The sequence below is a fragment of the Entelurus aequoreus genome, linkage group LG22 (assembly GCF_033978785.1).
Source record: "Entelurus aequoreus isolate RoL-2023_Sb linkage group LG22, RoL_Eaeq_v1.1, whole genome shotgun sequence".
NCBI lineage: Eukaryota > Metazoa > Chordata > Actinopteri > Syngnathiformes > Syngnathidae > Entelurus > Entelurus aequoreus.
The window spans coordinates 18,662,479-18,680,635 of NC_084752.1; the positions used below are offsets into that span (position 1 = coordinate 18,662,479).

General features: G+C 37.4%; 2 protein-coding genes across 2 annotated transcripts in view; one reads left to right on the top strand and one right to left on the bottom strand.

Annotated features, from left to right (window-relative positions):
* klf1 (Kruppel like factor 1 (erythroid)) overlaps positions 1-2,291 on the top strand; it is a 251,904-nt gene extending 249,613 nt beyond the window's left edge. The window contains exon 4 of the transcript XR_009823858.1: positions 2,281-2,291. The gene's annotated coding sequence lies outside the window, so the exon portion shown is untranslated. The remainder of the gene's footprint in view (positions 1-2,280) is intronic.
* The window catches only part of LOC133639787 (interleukin enhancer-binding factor 3-like), a 30,687-nt gene continuing 12,840 nt past the window's right edge, over positions 311-18,157 (bottom strand). Inside the window, exons 7-20 of the mRNA XM_062033390.1 lie at positions 14,210-14,301; positions 13,724-13,819; positions 10,162-10,273; positions 9,989-10,086; positions 9,793-9,901; positions 9,561-9,695; positions 9,279-9,469; positions 6,756-6,860; positions 6,542-6,673; positions 6,279-6,428; positions 6,046-6,172; positions 5,916-5,954; positions 766-1,143; positions 311-685 (exon numbers count right to left, since the gene is read on the bottom strand). Of these exons, the coding sequence (XP_061889374.1) occupies positions 579-685; positions 766-1,143; positions 5,916-5,954; positions 6,046-6,172; positions 6,279-6,428; positions 6,542-6,673; positions 6,756-6,860; positions 9,279-9,469; positions 9,561-9,695; positions 9,793-9,901; positions 9,989-10,086; positions 10,162-10,273; positions 13,724-13,819; positions 14,210-14,301 (1,871 nt within the window). The 3' untranslated portion in view covers positions 311-578. The remainder of the gene's footprint in view (positions 686-765; positions 1,144-5,915; positions 5,955-6,045; positions 6,173-6,278; positions 6,429-6,541; positions 6,674-6,755; positions 6,861-9,278; positions 9,470-9,560; positions 9,696-9,792; positions 9,902-9,988; positions 10,087-10,161; positions 10,274-13,723; positions 13,820-14,209; positions 14,302-18,157) is intronic.

Consider the following 18,157-nt stretch of genomic DNA (forward strand, 5'->3'; position numbering starts at 1 on the left):
ACTATCCACTGCCCCTATCGATGGAATTTCTTCCCAGTAGAATATAGATCACCTTCCCTCTCAGAGAGTCAGTGGGACAAAACGTGGTTCGACATGTGTTACATGTACTTTGTGCATGCAAAGTGTTATTGTGAAGTGTGTGCATGGAGGGAAGAAGCCTCTTACAAAACACTTCCATGAAAAGCTGATATGACGAGCTATCTTTGGTATATTTCACAGGCTTGGAGTTTACTTGTCAACAAACACAAACACATTGAAGTCTCAACTTTGCCCTAAATGCTGCACACGTCACCATTACACAGAACTTGGCTCCAAAAGGAAAGTGATTTATTAAGGTGTAGTACAGTTTTTGTCACAGTTAATAATAGAGAAGCCACAGTGGGACATAATCACACCAAGCAAAGTTAAACTACAGCTTGAAATCAAAACGTATGGTGAAGCTACGCAGCCAGTAAAATTGGTTAAAAGATGCAATGAACAAAAATGATGACAACAAACAACAGATCTTCCAATTCCAGGACTGTCATCGAAGTTGAACACTCGGGGCAGGAAATGCCGTATGTACAAGGGGATGACTACTAATTTGTGCCGCTGTTTCCAGGGAATGAGGTCTGGTTTTGTTCTCCGTAAGTCTGGTATGAGCCATAGCCCTGCTGACTTCCCCAAGTTGTCTGATTCGACCATCCTGTAGGGAGAAATCCAATCAGAAGATCTGCCTCGCTCACAAACATGAATGTATTACTCACCCAGCAAGCTATTACTCACCATAATTAGTATAGGCTTGGTTCCCCACCACTGTGTTGGGGTAAGCGGTGCTGTACACGGAGTAGTCTGTTCCCTGCGCCGAAACCTCAGTCTGGCCTTGAGTGAGCAGCTTCTTCTTCTCATCCCCGTAACCGTAACTGTAAGGACTCTGTTGGTCGGCGGGCGGCGGCATGGACTTGTAGCTGCTCGCTGTGGTAGTGCTGGTGCTGGTACTGGTGTTGGAGACGGGCGGGGCAGAGTAGGTGGTGACGCTGGTCTCGGGGTAAAAGGTGCCATAGCCAGCATTGCTTCCTGTGGTGCCATAAGCAGCACTGGTGTCAGCAGCAGGGACTTTGGTGGGATCTGTGGTCCCGGCTCCATTGTTGCTGTACAATTTATCTGAAAGAAAAACAGGACATTTCTCAATGATACTGAGCGGGGTTTAAAATAGATTACAACATTGTCCAATTGTTGCTGTCTGATTATTACTCTATGAAAAATGTAAGTTACATGAGAGCTTTCTTCTTAAATGTACACTAACTGGTCGCAACTTTATGGCGACTTGCATTTATTCCTATTTTATGTTAGTTTTGAGGTAGAGTCAGAGAGGTTTAAATTAGACAATGTTTATTCTTGTGGTAGTACTTAGTCATAGTGTACATGTTGCCCATATCATTGCATTTAAATGAGGTAAACAACATTTTAACAGCCCTTACAGTATGACGCAGTGCAGATGCATACTACCTACTGCAAACATTTTGCTAAATGCTATTCAGGAGTAATGCTTAACAGAAAAAAACAATTCTAATTAAATGTAAATATAACAAGCTCTTGAATTAAATACATTTTTAAAAAATCTAACAAACTATTTTAACCTTTGTGAAAAACTAAGTATTCATCCCCTTTAGATGTTAACCTATTTTGTTACATTACAACCTGCAATTTGAATGTTTTAAATCTAAACTTTATGTGATGGATTTGGACAAAAAAAAAAAAAACGAAGTTGGCAAAGTGAAATACAAAAAATAAATATACAAAAGGGATTTAAGAAAATGTTTAATTTAATTGGCATGTGCATATTTATTCATTCCCTTTGCTATAAAGCCCCTTAAATTATTCAGGGGCAATATTTTACCTCCGAAAGTTACATAGTTATGATTGAGTTATAAAAAAATATCCATATGTTTGATGATTCCTCAGAAAAAAGCCATCACTTAGTGGTAAAAATAAGAAGTCATGTCTTGAATTTGCCACATGCCTTTAAACAAACTCAAAATGTGCCTTAATGTTACTTAGTGCCTCAACTTTTTTCTGGCCACTCTTCCGTAAAGCCCAGCTCCATGGAGTGTACAGCTTATTGTAGTCCTATGCACAGACACTCAAGTCGTTGCTTTCTGTAGCTCCTTCAGGGTTACCTTTGGTCTCTCTGTTGCCACTCTGATTAATGCCCTCCAGTTCTGTGAGTTTTGGTGGGCGGCCCTGTTTTGGCAGGTTTGTTGTGTTTCCACGTTCTTTCCGTTTGAAGACTATGTTAAGTTAAGTTAAAGTTTAAGTACTAATGATTGTCAGTCACACACACACACACACACACACACACACACACACACACACACACACACACACACACACACACACACACACACACACACACACACACACACACACACACACACACACACACACACACACACACACACACACACACACTCACACTCACACTCACACTCACACTCACACTCACACTCACACTCACACTCACACTCACACTCACACTCACTAGGTGTGGTGAAATTTATCCTCTGCATTTGACCCATCCCCTTGATCACCCCCTGGGAGGTGAGGGGAGCAGTGGGCAGCAGCGGTGCCGGGCCAGGGAATCATTTTTGGTGATTTAACCCCCAATTCCAACCCTTGATGCTGAGTGCCAAGCAGGGAGGTAATGGGTCCCATTTTTATAGTCTTTGGTATGACTCGGCGGGGGTTTGAACTCACAACCTACCGATCTCAGGGCGGACACTCTAACCACTGGGCCACTGAGTATATGACGTTGCTCTGAGGGATTACCAAAGATGTGGATATTTCTTTAGAACCCAACTTCTGAAGATTACACTGGAACATTTTAAGGGGCTTCATTGCAAAGGGGGAATACATATGCACATGCAAATTTCCTTTTTTTTTTAAATTTTTTTTAATTATTTTGTCATTTCACTTTGCCAACTTAGGTTATCTTGTGCAGACCCATCACATAAATGCATACATCGTTTAAATGCAATGAAAATTGTATTGTGCAAATAGAATGTTAAAAAAATAAACAAGTTTGTATCAATATATAGATCTTAAATTTTTTTTACATTTAGGGATTTGAAGTACAAAAAAATTGAATTGCTGACTTATGCCTTTTATTAAAAGGGATCCATTTTAGACCCTAAGTAAGTGTGTATAGTCAATCTAAAATGGTAACTGCACTTTTTTTTTAAATTTTGGAATTGTTCACAATGATAATGAAAGACATGACGGATGGATTTTTTTTTTATGCATTAAAAGGTCCTCTTACAATATACATGATGTACGTACATATGTACCGTAATGTAGTAACAGGCACACTTATAATAACATTTAATATTCACGTATCTTGATAATTTTAAGCATACGCGGTACATTGATTTTAAAAACGAATCACCTTTTTTTTTTTCTCTTCATCATCACTGATGTCTGCTCACGGCAGACTTTATGAGAGCCAACAAACATAATAAAACATCACTTACTGTATAAGGTCCACTGTCATTAGGATGCCGACTGCTAGGATGTTCATATATTTCCATTTACATAAAAAATGTCTCATAACCTTCGCGGGAAAAAAAAAGGGTGTTGGGGCGAACAAGTGCTTTTTGTGTCGTCCTCGCCAGTTCCAGGTCCTGTATGGCTGTCAGCGTGTGCCAACTTGTCGGATTATTATAACAACTACCGTCTGTCCAGGTGAGAGGCATGATTTATGATCTACAATAAACTTACAGGGAGCAAGGAAACTAGGAAGCAGCTGATCAGTCGATGATGTAAACATCGGCACACAGGAAGTGATCATGGCGCCGCTATAAATAGTTTGTCTGCGTTAGCGTTTATAATATTAATATCACTAATACTTGGTTAATATTCAAGTCACAACATGTAGAGTATTGTTGCTGCTTTTTGAATGGTTATTTATCTAATTTTATGGGCGGAATAGTGCAGCTCCCATTGGCTCTGCTGTAAGATGCATTTCATTCATGTTTATTTGATATTTGGAATGCACTAAAAAAAAGCCATTCGTCGTCATGTCTTTCATAACGATTGTGAACGATAGGCAACATTTTAAAAATAGTGCATTTCCCCTTCAAGGTTGCACAAGGGTTAACAGAAGGAAAAATATACATCTTTACAATGTACACACTATATTTAAAACTAAATTGAGATCTGTGTTTTCATTAAATAATCTACAGCAGTGTGATTACACCACTAAAATAATAACACTGAATCATCAACCTTACTATTGATTTCAATCGTATTTAATCATTAAATCTAACCTACTTACAGTTGAACAGGATAAATATTGTCAAATGATATGAAAGCATGTGTTAATGACAATTATCATTAATTATCATTAAGGATTAGGTCAGGCCGATTACAAAAACACTAATCAAATAAACTGCATACGGGACTCATAAAAACTGATTAAGAAAATCTATTTACATACAATCTTGCAGTGCTAAAATAAATTAAATCTTAATAAAATAAACATGTTTCTTAAATAAACTGTTAATAAAATGAAAGTGTAAATGAAAATACAGCTTCACCACTTTAGTCATAAATTTTGCATTAAGAAACTTCATTATGACTAGGAAAAAAAAGGATTAAAAGGTATTATTCTCTGATATCCGTACTTTAATGAGCAACATGGCTCTTTTTCAAGAGAATAACCTGCTATGTTTGACCATTGAAGATGAAGTTACATTAAATTGAATTAATTATGTCTGTCATTGTACGTACACTACCGTTCAAAAGTTTGGGGTCACCCAAACAATTTTGTGGAATAGCCTTCATTTCTAAGAACAAGAATAGACTGTCGAGTTTCAGATGAAAGTTCTCTTTTTCTGGCCATTTTGAGCGTTTAATTGACCCCACAAATGTGATGCTCCAGAAACTCAATCTGCTCAAAAGAAGGTCCGTTTTGTAGCTTCTGTAACGAGCTAATTTGTTTTCAGATGTGTGAACATGATTGCACAAGGGTTTTCTAATCATCAATTAGCCTTCTGAGCCAATGAGCAAACACATTGTACCATTAGGACACTGGAGTGATAGTTGCTGGAAATGGGCCTCTATACACCTATGTAGATATTGCACCAAAAACCAGACATTTGCAGCTAGAATAGTCATTTACCACATTAGCAATGTATAGAGTGTATTTCTTTAAAGTTAAGACTAGTTTAAAGTTATCTTCATTGAAAAGTACAGTGCTTTTCCTTAAAAAATAAGGACATTTCAATGTGACCCCAAACTTTTGAACGGTAGTGTACATTTGGCAATGCCTTTGCTATACAGTTAATTTAAAAGCGGACCTACCTTTTGGTGCGTGTTATAAAATTCTTATCAAACAAACCACACAGATTTCCTTTGACTTGAACAAAGCCTGTCAGGGGAAAATACACCCACCAGGCTATTATACAGCAGTGTTTATTAACCATAGGGCCAAAAATTATGTTTCTCAGCTGTGGTCTGTATCAGCTGGCTGCGGTACTCTGTTGCAATACACTTTTCCACCACTTGAGGCAGTAATGACAATATCAAACAAATAAAATAAGTCTAGAGCATTCTAGACTTCTTTTATTTGTTTGAAATAAAATAAGTCTAGAGCTATTAAAGCTTTTAAATTAACTGTATAGCAAAGGCATTGCCAAATGTATGTACAATGACAGACATAATTAATTCAATTTAATGTAACTTCATCTTCAATGGTCAAACATAGCAGGTTATTCTCTTGAAAAAGAGCCATGTTGCTCATTAAAGTACAGATATCAGAGAATAATACCTTGTAATCCTTTTTTTTTCCTTCATCACAATGCTTTTGTAAAGTCCAATCTGACATGCGGAGTAAAATATAAACACACAATGACACAGAGGGGTATAAGGATACTTACGATAGCCTTTTCCGGAGTTGCCCTCGTAACTGAAGTTGGCTAATAAAAAATAAAAAATATATAAAATGACACATTACTCATTGGCCATGCAGCCTATTCAAAAATCAGGCTAACCAAAAGAGAACTTTACTTTTGTTGTAAGTAGGTCCTGAAGCAAAGGGTTTGCCTCGGCCCCTTCCTCGACCTCTGCCAAAACCCCAGCTGGGTGATGCGGAATCTGAAGGAATCCCTCGAATAGTACCGAACCCAGGGATGTGCTGTTGAAAGCAAAACAGCCGATTAAGGGTTGATTTACCGCTACTGCACATAGCCATTGCAACGAAAGTGCTGGTACAGTGTCAGAATAGTGTGTATTGTGTTTACCATGTCGGTGTAAGTCAGCTTTTTCGACGTTTTCTTGGACATGACAGGGCTGTCTGGGAACAACTTCTCCAGAGCGGCTAGGGCGGCGTAGGCCTTTGCTTCCTTCTTGTTGGAACCTCTTCCTTTGAACTTCTGTCCATCAACATCCACCTAGCAGACAAGATAGGCGTGACGTGTCAACTGTTTTTTCAAGTGCTTTTAAGTGTCTTGTTGACTTGAATAATCAGTATAGACTGAGACAAAGTGTGTTACTATCAAGTCACCTCCATAACAAAGCACTTCTCATGGGAGCCACCCGTCTCTGCAGAGAGTTCGTACTTCAGACTGCGTCTTTTCTCATTCAGTTCCATGACGGGGTTCTTCCCATTCTTGGTCAGGATAGGACCCTGAGCACTCTAAACCATAACATGGTGAACAGTCAGGCAATAATTTGGTTAATTGATTGGATACATATACTAAAAAGGAGCTCCAACGTACGTCTTCTGATGCATTGGCGGCACTTGCAGTTACATCCTGGCCGGCATCAACTTTGGGCTCAGCCTTGGTTTCTGAGCCTGTTGGAAGACCGAGATCTTGCAGGACCTGGAAAAGAAACAAACTGTAATAGTTGCCATTTGTGCGATTATAATCAGTACTGTCAAGCAATTAAAAATATTAGTGATTAGTTAGGATTTGTAATTAACCTCTATTTTAATCTCACCTAAAAAATTACCGGTAATCGTTTACAATGTATTAATTTATTATTAGGATAGATATATAACTAAAAAGTAGCTTCATAAGGCCATTTGTTGTTTTTAACCAACTTGAACAGAAGGACAGAAATATTTACCACAATAAAACATGGTTCATACAGTGGTAAAAACGTCAAAACACAGTAACAACACTTTTCTAAGTAATAGCTATTGGATTTTTAACTTGTTGCTTTTCCTCTGCTTCAGATAATATAAAATAAATAAAACAGACCCATCAATCACAGTGGTTGCATGTTACCAATATTGGTTAAAGATAATGCTTATAATTATCACAATTAGATGTTAAAGTTTGTAAAACAGATTGGAGGATATGTTGGCTTCAATTGATTTTCATGACTGTCAATCATGTATGTCTCATACACGTATATCAATGTGCAACACTAATATTTTAAATCTATATTACGACAGAACATGAAGATATTTACTTACTTGAATAAGGCTTCATTTCATCTAGCGGCAGGCTTGCAAACATGCGCCTTATGACACACACGAGCGATATAAACATTATCGTCCACTATGTAAGTATGCTCTGATTTTAAATATAATGTACACATCATTGTACATGTTATACATCACTATATTGATATACAGTTGTGTTATAATAGTATAAAGTCAGTTTAATGTGTGAAAACCCACCCGGAAGGGACAACATTTTTACATTGCTCACTGAAATAGATGGGGGAAAAAAGAAGCATTGTCTATGCTAAAAAAAGAGAGACTACTTTGAACTTCCCCTAGAGGGAGGGGGGGGGTTACCCACATATGCGGTTCTCTCCAAGGTTTCTCATAGTCATTCACATCGACGTCCCACTGGGGTGAGTTTTTCCTTGCCCGTATGTGGGCTCTGTACCGAGGATGTCGTTGTGGCTTGTGCAGCCCTTTGAGACACTTGTGATTTAGGGCTATATAAATAAACATTGATTGACATTGATTGATTGTACAGACTATAAAAAACTTTTGATACGTCTTTAGGATTATTATGAATATTTTACACTATTTGTAAGATATAATTCATCATATCCTCGCTATTTAAAGCCACTAACATCAGTCTCGTGACAGAGTGAGATCAACTTTTCACTGTGACTGTATTATCTTTGTGTCGCATGGTGGTAGTGTGTTTTTGCTTTCAGTCAAGTACTAGGAGAGGGTGAGGCATACAGAGAGTGTTAGAGATTAAACATTTGATTAACAGGATTAAAAAACATTGCGCTAAATATGCACAATGGTTTGTTATCCCTAAATATAAATAGTGTTATATCTGGGTTTCTACAGGTATCAGCAAATCTAATTTACTGCTTTTTAATGCCACCAAAAAAAACGTAATGCCGATGTCCGAAATGATGGAAATGGATTATTGATTTAAATATATTTTTTTAAATGCATGTGATGGAATGATATTTGGAAAAATGCCAATTAGCCCTTTTGATGCATTAAAAATCCATTCATCCATCCATCTTCTTCCGCTTATCCGAAACAGTCAATAGAACATCTTGAATAGATTGTATTTTAACACCATCTCAGTTGTTTAAAATGGATACAGTAGATAGCAAGTTATGTATAAAGTGTCATGTATAAAGGAATATTAATGTATTTACTATGAGAATGACAGAGAATAAAAGAGTTGTGGTCGGTTGTGAGAATTGCCTTGGTTGTCCATTCTAGGCCACCGTAATGAGAGTTGTTAGCCAGGTTAGCTCGTGTGAGCGGAGGCGACTGTCTGAAATAAGGAGTCGTGTATGAAACAAGCAGAGCTCCTCATTAACATGACGTAGTGTCAGAGTCAATGACCACATGCCCACAGTGACCAAAGAATGACAAAGTTTGGGTCCCCAAAGCCGTTTGATTTTGCCGTCCAGCGGAATGTCCGCTATGGAACCAGCACTTTTCTTGCGTTCGGACCTTACAAAGACCTCTTATATCCAGTTTGAAAGCCAGAGACAAAGAAAGAAATACACAGACGTAGCAATTTATCGATGAACACAACAGTATTATATTAATTTTCATTTAAAGTTTGATGGATTGGCGTATCGGCCGAGTCTTACAGTTGTATTACATTTTTTAAGGCCTTTGGACATCGCATTTAATGCTTTTTAATGCCATTTAAGGCCTAATTTTCGAAAAAATACGTTTAATTATTTTTAATGCCCTGTGGAAACCCTGAATATATCAGAAAAAGGAGCATTAACCTGCTCACAGAGTATTGGATTGCTTGTGTCATTGTAAAAAGAACTAATATTGAAAGTCTTGCCTTGGTGGCTACATTAAGCTTGGCTGCTCGTTTTGAAGGCCCAGTAGACTCGTGGGTTTTCCCGTTTACATCCACAGACATGGTGAAAACTGGCTCATGGACTGGACCAGTCTGAGAGGTGAGCCGGTACTCAAGGCCAGGTCGGTACTGGTTCAGACGCATTACAGCATTCATGCTTAAATCATCAGTCACTGATGGAGAACATAAAAAAAAAAGTCATTTTTTTTTGTTTTTTCCTTAAATAGTGTGGAAAAAGACAGACCTCTCAAACTTGTTACTTACATGATTTGCGTGGAAACCGCTTCTGAAATTTGAGAAACTTCCTCTGCTTGCTATTTAAGGAGTCCTCCTTTCCTTTCGCCACTTCGGTGTAGGATCTCTTGGCTGGCAGAGAGGCTTTAGCTGTTTTTGCCAGGCCTGTATTAAATGAAGACATTATAATATTGCAAGAACTGATACACATACCGGTATATGTTTAATACAACATTAATTGATCATAATAACGATACATTACCTAGTCCAGTTTTTGCACGTGCTCCCATTGGTTTCCAGGGCTTGCCAGGCCTTGCATTGATCCCCAAAACTTTGTACATCATTCCAAATGCACACAGTCTCAATGCCAACTACATCAAATATTTCAAATAATGAGGAAACATGAATATACACTTGTACTGTATTTACGCCTACATCTGTCGGTGACACAATCTTACCTGGGCACTCTGTGTAGTGTCTTCACGCTGCTGTAGGGTGAGACACCCAAGGACATCCAATGGTTCCTTCTCACAGGGATCTTTAATTCCAGGACCATCTGTGCACAAATGCAATTCATATTGGCATTGCAGCACTCAGCCAATGGCCTAACAAAGAAAAGATCAAGGCTCACCATTCAAGAGGATTCCAGAGGCAATGCACTCCAGAACTCTGCGGAAAGCTTCACCTGGGCCCAATGGCCTCTCAGATGTACTCATGGCCTTCTCTGCCAGCAGCTCAAGAGGCTGTAAATAACAGTGCACACAGACAGAATTATAGCACAGACCTACACCAAGGCTTAAAATATGTCACCTGCTTAAGTGTCTTCGACAACTGCAATAACATTTTGTACTCCAGATGGATTTTAGTAGTGAAATGAAGTTAATTATATTTTTATAGCGGTTTTTCTCTAGTGACTCAAAGCGCTTTACATTGAAAAACCCATTATCTACATTAAGCTACATTTACACCAAGTGGCTGTTGTGCTGGGAGCAATGTGGGTAAAGTGTCTTGCCCAAGGACACAACGACGGTGACTAGAATGGCGGAAGCTAGATTGGAGCCTTCTACCCTCAAGTTTCTGGCTCTACCATCTGAGCCATTATATGCCAGAGTTTCCCATACATTCATTTGTGCGACCCATCACAAATTTGGAGCGCTATTCAGAGATTTGGCTTACGTTGTTTTTTTATTTCACATGTTCACCCTTGCTATCAAACACCTTTAATAGGACTGTCTTGTCTTTGCAACTGTATACAGTAGATGTCAAAGCTCTGATCCTTAACTCACTTATTCACATAAAACAGCTGACTTAGCCCTGCATTATAATGCATCTGTTCATCAATATAGTGATTAATCAGACGTTTAATTAAGTGTAAATTGTCTTACTAAGATCCCAGGAAACAACATGAATGTTTTTAATCTTCGGCGTGCGTTATGAGGCGCACACATGAACGTCAACTGCCGCACTAAATGAAACCAACACCCGTAGAAGATAACTACATGAGATAATGTCACGCATTACTTATGAAACAGATCAAAAACCTCAGTTTTACTCCAATTTTGTGTCTAACCAATTATGAAAATTAGACGACGCAGGGTTGGGCATTAAGCATCGTTTAGAACCGGGTCTTATATTCCGATTCTCCTGGAACTATCTACATTTTTAAACATTGATTCCTATTTTAGATGCTCAGTACATCGACCAGAAGAAATAACTGCCACAAAGGTGGCTATGAGGCTAACTGTGCATCGCCATACACCGTTTGGAGCTGCGCTCGTTCCTAAGTCAATAATTATTCATTGAGGCAAATAAAGTACATTACAATCTCACTGCAGGACGAAGCTAAACAAGTTACACAGAGAAAGAACAAGCAGGAGAAGGAGAGTTAATCGTTAAGCTCGCCGTTAAACTGCTTAGTAAACTTTAAGAAGTTGAGATGGGACTGCATTACAGTAAGAGGAAATTAATATGTTGAATAATTAGATTAGTTAACAACTGTTGGGCTGCTCTGATGCTTTTTAGCAGCCGCTACTAGTCAAATGTGTAAGGTGAAAATGGATTGATCCATAAATCGTTATTGTTCATACCAAGGGGTGTTTTAGTATATGTTAAATACTACAGTGATTAGATCGATATTTTTAATTTCCCAAAATTTTTATTTCTTTTTTTCCCCTCTTGTTTTTGTTAAGGTTTACAACTTCAGGGAATAAGGGACCAGGAAAATTGAGGGTAAAAATTAAAGATTGAGTAATAGATAGTACCGTATTTTTCGGACTATAAGTCGCAGTTTTTTTCATAGTTTGGCCGGGGGTGCGACTTATACTCAGGAGCGACTTGTGTGAAATTATTAACACATTACCGTAAAATATCAAATAATATTATTTAGCTCATTCACGTAAGAGACTAGACGTATAAGATTTCATCGGATTTAGCGATTAGGAGTGACAGATTGTTTGGTAAACGTATAGCATTTTCTATATGTTATAGTTATTTGAATGACTCTCACCATAATATGTTACGTTAACATACCAGGCACGTTCTCAGTTGGTTATTTATGCGTCATATAACGTACACTTATTCAGCCTGTTGTTTACTATTCTTTATTTATTTTAAATTGCCTTTCAAATGTCTATTCTTGGTGTTGTGTTTTATCAAATAAATTTCCCCCAAAAATGCGATTTATACTCCAGTGCTACTTATATATGTTTTTTTCCTTTATTATGCATTTTCGGCCGGTGTGATTTATACTCCGGAGCTACTTATACTCAGAAAAATGCGGTAGTTTTTGCTTTTGTTTAGTTATTGTGTATAAATGATTTTGTTTTGCCCAAACATCCATCCATCCATCGTACGTAATAAAATGTTTTAAAAAAGTCTCAATATTGTGTTGATATTGTTAAACTGTCATTAATACCGTAAATAACAATGCAGCTAATACATGTGACTGTATTGGCTGATTTCACTCAAGGATGATCGTTATCTGAACCGGTAGCATAAAGCCCTGATCTATCACACATAACCAACAGGATATGTGTAAATAATTTTTATGAGGTTTTCAAAAATAAAGTGAAACTTCAGTGAAAGTATATTCTTGTGGAAATAAACTTCCTGTAATTTATATTCAAGTTTAAAGGATTGATATTTATTTACTGGTTGAAAATACCCACGTGACAAATTCAGAGTTATTTTTTTACCTTGCCTCTTAAAATAATTGGAATCAAGAATTAGAATCATAACCGTCCGAAAAAAAAGTGACAAAGAAAACTGAGCTGGACCACTTGGTGGAAATGCAAACTTACTTCTGAAAAGATTTGATAGGTTAATTTTACATTCTCCCAAAAATTCAAGTTTATTTATCAAAAATTGTAGAAAAACAACCAATATAAAGAAATGACAGTGCTGTAATACCTCAACTTACCAGCTGGAATTGGTTCTGTGACAGAGCTCTTAACTCAAAACTTATGTATCTCAAATCCATCCATCCATCCATTTTCGACCGCTTGTCCCAAATCAACGTCTTATTTAATGCTTGGCCCCACGAAACAGCACAATTGTAACAAGTAACATGCTTTTTAAAAAGAAACACTAACTTTTAGATAGGACATGTATCAAAACAATACAATAGAAAGTACTACAGCAGTTGTATGATGTAATTAATTTACTTCTGAGAGTGTACTTTAACAGTATCTCCTTTGAGATCCTTCTTGTCAAATACACCATTTGCAGCTTTTTCATATTTTCATGGATCAATGGCCACCGTTTGGATATGATTTTAACGTCCTTGGCTGGTTTGTGTAGACTAGCAGTGTTACACACAAACTGCACCTTTAGTTGGCTACACGTTCGGTCATGTTGCTATGGATTTTTTTCGTTAATGAATAAAATCTACTTCTTCCCAGCACTGTCCTTCAAACTCACTTTCTTTGTTCCAATGGTTGGAAAACAAAGTCATGTCGATCTCCAGCTATATATTGCTAGCATGTAAGACCAGATGTTTTGTTTGGATCTTATTTCCCGGGGGTTCATTCTGAAAATCGCTATACCAACTTGTGGTGGGGAACATCGTAACACTTTTTTTTTTTTGCTTACAACTTACAGCAAAACAATTAGCTAAGATACCTTGCATCTCAAAAACACTTGTGAGTTGAGGAACTACTGAATTAAAAAAAAATAGTCTTCAACAGTTTGCTTACCCATCCGTTGAGTGGTGCCCAGGTAGGAACCCGAATACACAAATCCCTCAAGACCCGGATCACAATAACAGCAGATTTCAGGTTATTGACTTTTGCCTGAAGACACAAATAAGATATTTGAACTAAGGACTTGCAGCATCTAAGGTCATCTCCACTCTTAGTTCACCTGAGAGGAAAGCATAAAGAGGCGGAAAATGTTGAGCCGTTAAGATATCATTGAGTGCTACTTTTAAGTTACGCTGCCAGTTGTTATCAAATACAAGTCAAAATTGACTAATGAATAATAACTGAACTAAGTGTGCAATTTGGGATGAAACAGTCAATCACTTGTCTTGACTTCAATTAGTGAAAGCGAAACTTCAAAGATAAACGACTAGATCAACAACTGACACTCAAATGTTCTGTTTTTCTCCTTAGGGAGAAAAACCCAAAGACATTCAAAGGCACAGTTGAACCTTACGTACAAATAATGACGTGAATGCAAACCTGGAACCACTTGGCGTGGCGGAGAGACGCCAAGGAAGTTAGGCATTTCTGTCTGTCCAGAACGTCCGGCAGATCGTTGTCTGTTCGCGATTCTATTGACGAGGTGGAGTTAGAAGAAAAGGTACAGTTTGACCAAGGGGGTTGGCTCTGTCGTGCAGCTCAAGGAACAGCAGCTTTCCACAAACCACAAGCAGCAGGGAGAGGAGATCTTATAGTTGTGTGGTAATTTTAGAGCTACCTTTTAAGTGAAATGGTCGCTAGTTGGGAATCCCAGCTAACCTTAAGAGAGATTGTGCCCTAATAATACCCCCACATTTGCTAATTCTGCAGCAAATTGGTGACTATTCTCCCGTTGCAAACTACTGTAAAGACCCCTTTCCTGCAGTTCCTTGGCTTGGGTTGGCTGCTTTCCCCTCATGAGACAGTGTGTCCAGTTGGTCAAAGGTCCAGTTGTCCTAAAAAAAAACTTCACAAACTAGAAGTCAATCAGAGGTGAATCACAGTCAAAACCTTCACGTCTACGACACTCTGCAGCAAAACTGATGGCATAAAGTCTGAACACACCCTGCAGTAGTTTTATTTTTTAAATACTGTATCTCTTTTCTAAACTTGTAGAGGACAAGATTGTTTAAAAAGTATGAAATATCCTGCAGTGACAACCCAACCGTACAAAGATTAAATAAATAATTATAAAACAAAATATAGCATTAATGTCCTATTTATACAATTAATTGTTTTGAGCAAAAGTGATATGCATATATGCAAATACTCCAGCATACTCTGCAGTAGGCATTTATTTTTTGTCCAGCGTGTCCAGTTTCACCAAAATGTGTTACTTGAGAAAGAAATAGACCACAAACAATTATCCAATGCAGTGAACGCTGGTTTTTAGGATATACTGTAGCTACTAAAATGTATATTTACACATGGGCCCGAAGACTTTAATTGTCATTGTGGAAACGCTTACCGGTATTCCATTAGACAATATACGTGTATTGATGTTTTGGCCATTGGTAGCCAGCTTCTAATATTCATAAAAATGTATGTAAACGAGAGATATTCTCAAACAATATGACCATTGAGGGGCTGGGATTTCATCATTAGTCACATTGGGGCACCAATGCATCAGTCAGGTTTAGGACCCTAAAATTAAGTGATGACTGCTCATAATTTGTTTTAACTGAGCTGCAGATGAATGTTGTCTTTATTGGGGCACTAAACTGACACTGTCCACTCTACATTTTACAAGATGAGTGAAATATACCCTCTGTTAAATTCATATAGTCTTTAAAACAATTCCATCTACATGAAAATAAACTGAATTAGGGATGTAACAATAAACAGTATTAATGACAACCGCAGTAAAACTCCTGGAGATCAGTATTGACATTTTAGATTAAAATGATAAAAAAAAAAGATTTTGATAACTGCACTTTAAAAAACTCACTGACTGGCGCAGGCTCGGTTACTTAAATGCTAAAATGAAAAAAAAAAGACATTAATTAAAGAAACATTAACATCTTACTCCATTAAAAAACAACATACACTCAGTTTGACATAACGCGGTTTATGGGGGCCATGAAATACAGATCACTTTCTTCCGGAGATCCTTATTTTTTTTACCCTTTTCTTTTAGAAAACGTTATGACCTGTAACTCGGCTGCTTAAACCTCTTTGGTGGATTGTGACCCCACGTGACATGACTTAAATGATGGGTTTTGCTCTCACGTCACAGAATAGGTCGGGCACTATATACCAGTAGATTTGGACATCACTGGGTCGAAATTTTGTTATTTTTATTTAGTTTTTTTAAAAATTATTTCTTTTTGGAGAGTTTTATATAGATTTACTTTGTAAGTGTTACGATCTGGTCGCAGATTTGCGAAGGTCATGTCTCTACGGATGGTTGCAATGGACGGCAGGAAGCAGCTCGCAGGTAAGAATGCTTGCTTTTCATTTAATCAACTAACTGGAGTCATTGGGAAAAGATGGAAACAAATTAATTATGGAACTACTAAATTATTAGTTTGTAAACCCTTAATAAGAAATTCTAGTTGGCAAAAAGGAACTAAAATAAATAGAAAAATATATACGTTTTATGTAATAAAGAAATCTTTGAAGGCTGCCCCATACAACACATATGGAAAATGGGAGGACTTTTTTGACTGCCCGTTGCCGTGGGATGCAATATTCAAATTAATCTACAAAACCACTATCGATGTGCAAAATCGTTATTTTCAAATTAAAATTATTTATAACTTCCTACCCACGGGAAAAATGTTAAAAATATGGAATATGACAGAGTCAGATGATTGCCGATTTTGTTGTCAGGAGCCTGAATCCACCTTACATTTGTTTCGGTATTGTCATATTGTGTCTTCGTTTTGGGTGGAAGTTGAAAAAATATGTTTAAAGATTGGTTTGTTTATGAAGCTTGATGTGGTTTCTGTTATTTTACCCACCCCCCCCCCTCCACACTCCTGATTGTAAATAATGTAAATAATTCAATGTGATTATCTTGTGTGATGACTGTATTATGATGATAGTATATATGATAGTATATATCTGTATCATGAATCAATTTAAGTGGACCCCGACTTAAACAAGTTGAAAAACTTATTCGGGTGTTACCATTTAGTGGTCAATTGTACGGAATATGTACTTCACTGTGCAACCTACTAATAAAAGTCTCAATCAATCAATCAAAGTTCATTGACAGTCATGATTTAGTCAATTTAATTATAGTACTCGGTAAAAGGTTTATTTTTAAGGCCAAAAACAGATATTCACTTAGTATTTCTTTCTTTAAAACATTTATTCAGTATTTTTTAACTTTAGAAAGTTATATGGTTGAAAACGATAATGATGCCAAAAAACATAAAAAAAGATGGGAAGTCCTCAAAGGCTTATTTTGAAAATGTAATTTTGTTTATATATGATATGCAATCTGTTGTTGCATTCCCTATTTTAAGTGTACATAAATGAAGGTATGTGTTGCTGAGTTCGACTTGGATGTGATCTGGACTGTACATGGGTGCTTAATTTGAAAATGTATTTTTCTATGTGGATTGTATGCAACCTGTTGTGTTCCCTGGTTTTTGGTGTACATGGGTAAACGTGTGTGTTGCTGAGCCCGATCTGGACGTTATCTGAACTGGACCTGGTTTTAAGACCCCTTTTGAACAATCTGATTTCATTGACAACCCGGTCTGGTGAAGTTAAGGTCCTTTGTTTGTTTTGTTTGAAAGTAAAGCAATATAAAAACAATTACATAGAAGATAGTAATTAATGAAAATGTTAGTGGACCAGCACCACACACAATCATGTGTGCTCTAAAGACTGTATCCCTTGCAGACTGTATTATACTATATTGTAGGAACCAGAAGATTTTTTTTTTTTTTTTAATAACCGAAAGAGACAGCCCCTTTTGTGTAAATGAGTGTGGATGAGTGTGAATGGGGGAGGGAGTTTTTTTTTGGGTTGATGCACTAATGGTAAGTGTATCTTGTGTCTTTTTTTATGTTGTTTAAAATAAATACATTTTAAAAAAAAGAATAAAAGAAAATAAAAGAAAAAAAAAGAATGCTTGTTTAATTCCAGTACGAGGCACGAAAACATACAGGGCATTAGCCTAACGTGAAGCTACCTGAACTCAAAGGGTCGCCAATGGCGAACAACAAGAGAGTCTAATCCCTAATTTCCCCAGGATGCATCACGGCTGCGCTGCGTCATCACTACGGCGGCGGACTCTTTCCGTTTTTATTCGAGTCAATGTGTCAGTTTTCACAGCCTGCGGTACGGAACCGCCAGGGCATTGCCGTTCCGGATCCATTACCTTAATATACGCAGAGCTTGTATTTTTGGCCGTTCGCCGCAACACGGATCAATTCAGCTAAAATCTGCTTGTGTTGGACGGGAAGTAATTGGCTGACGGGAGGGGATGGACAT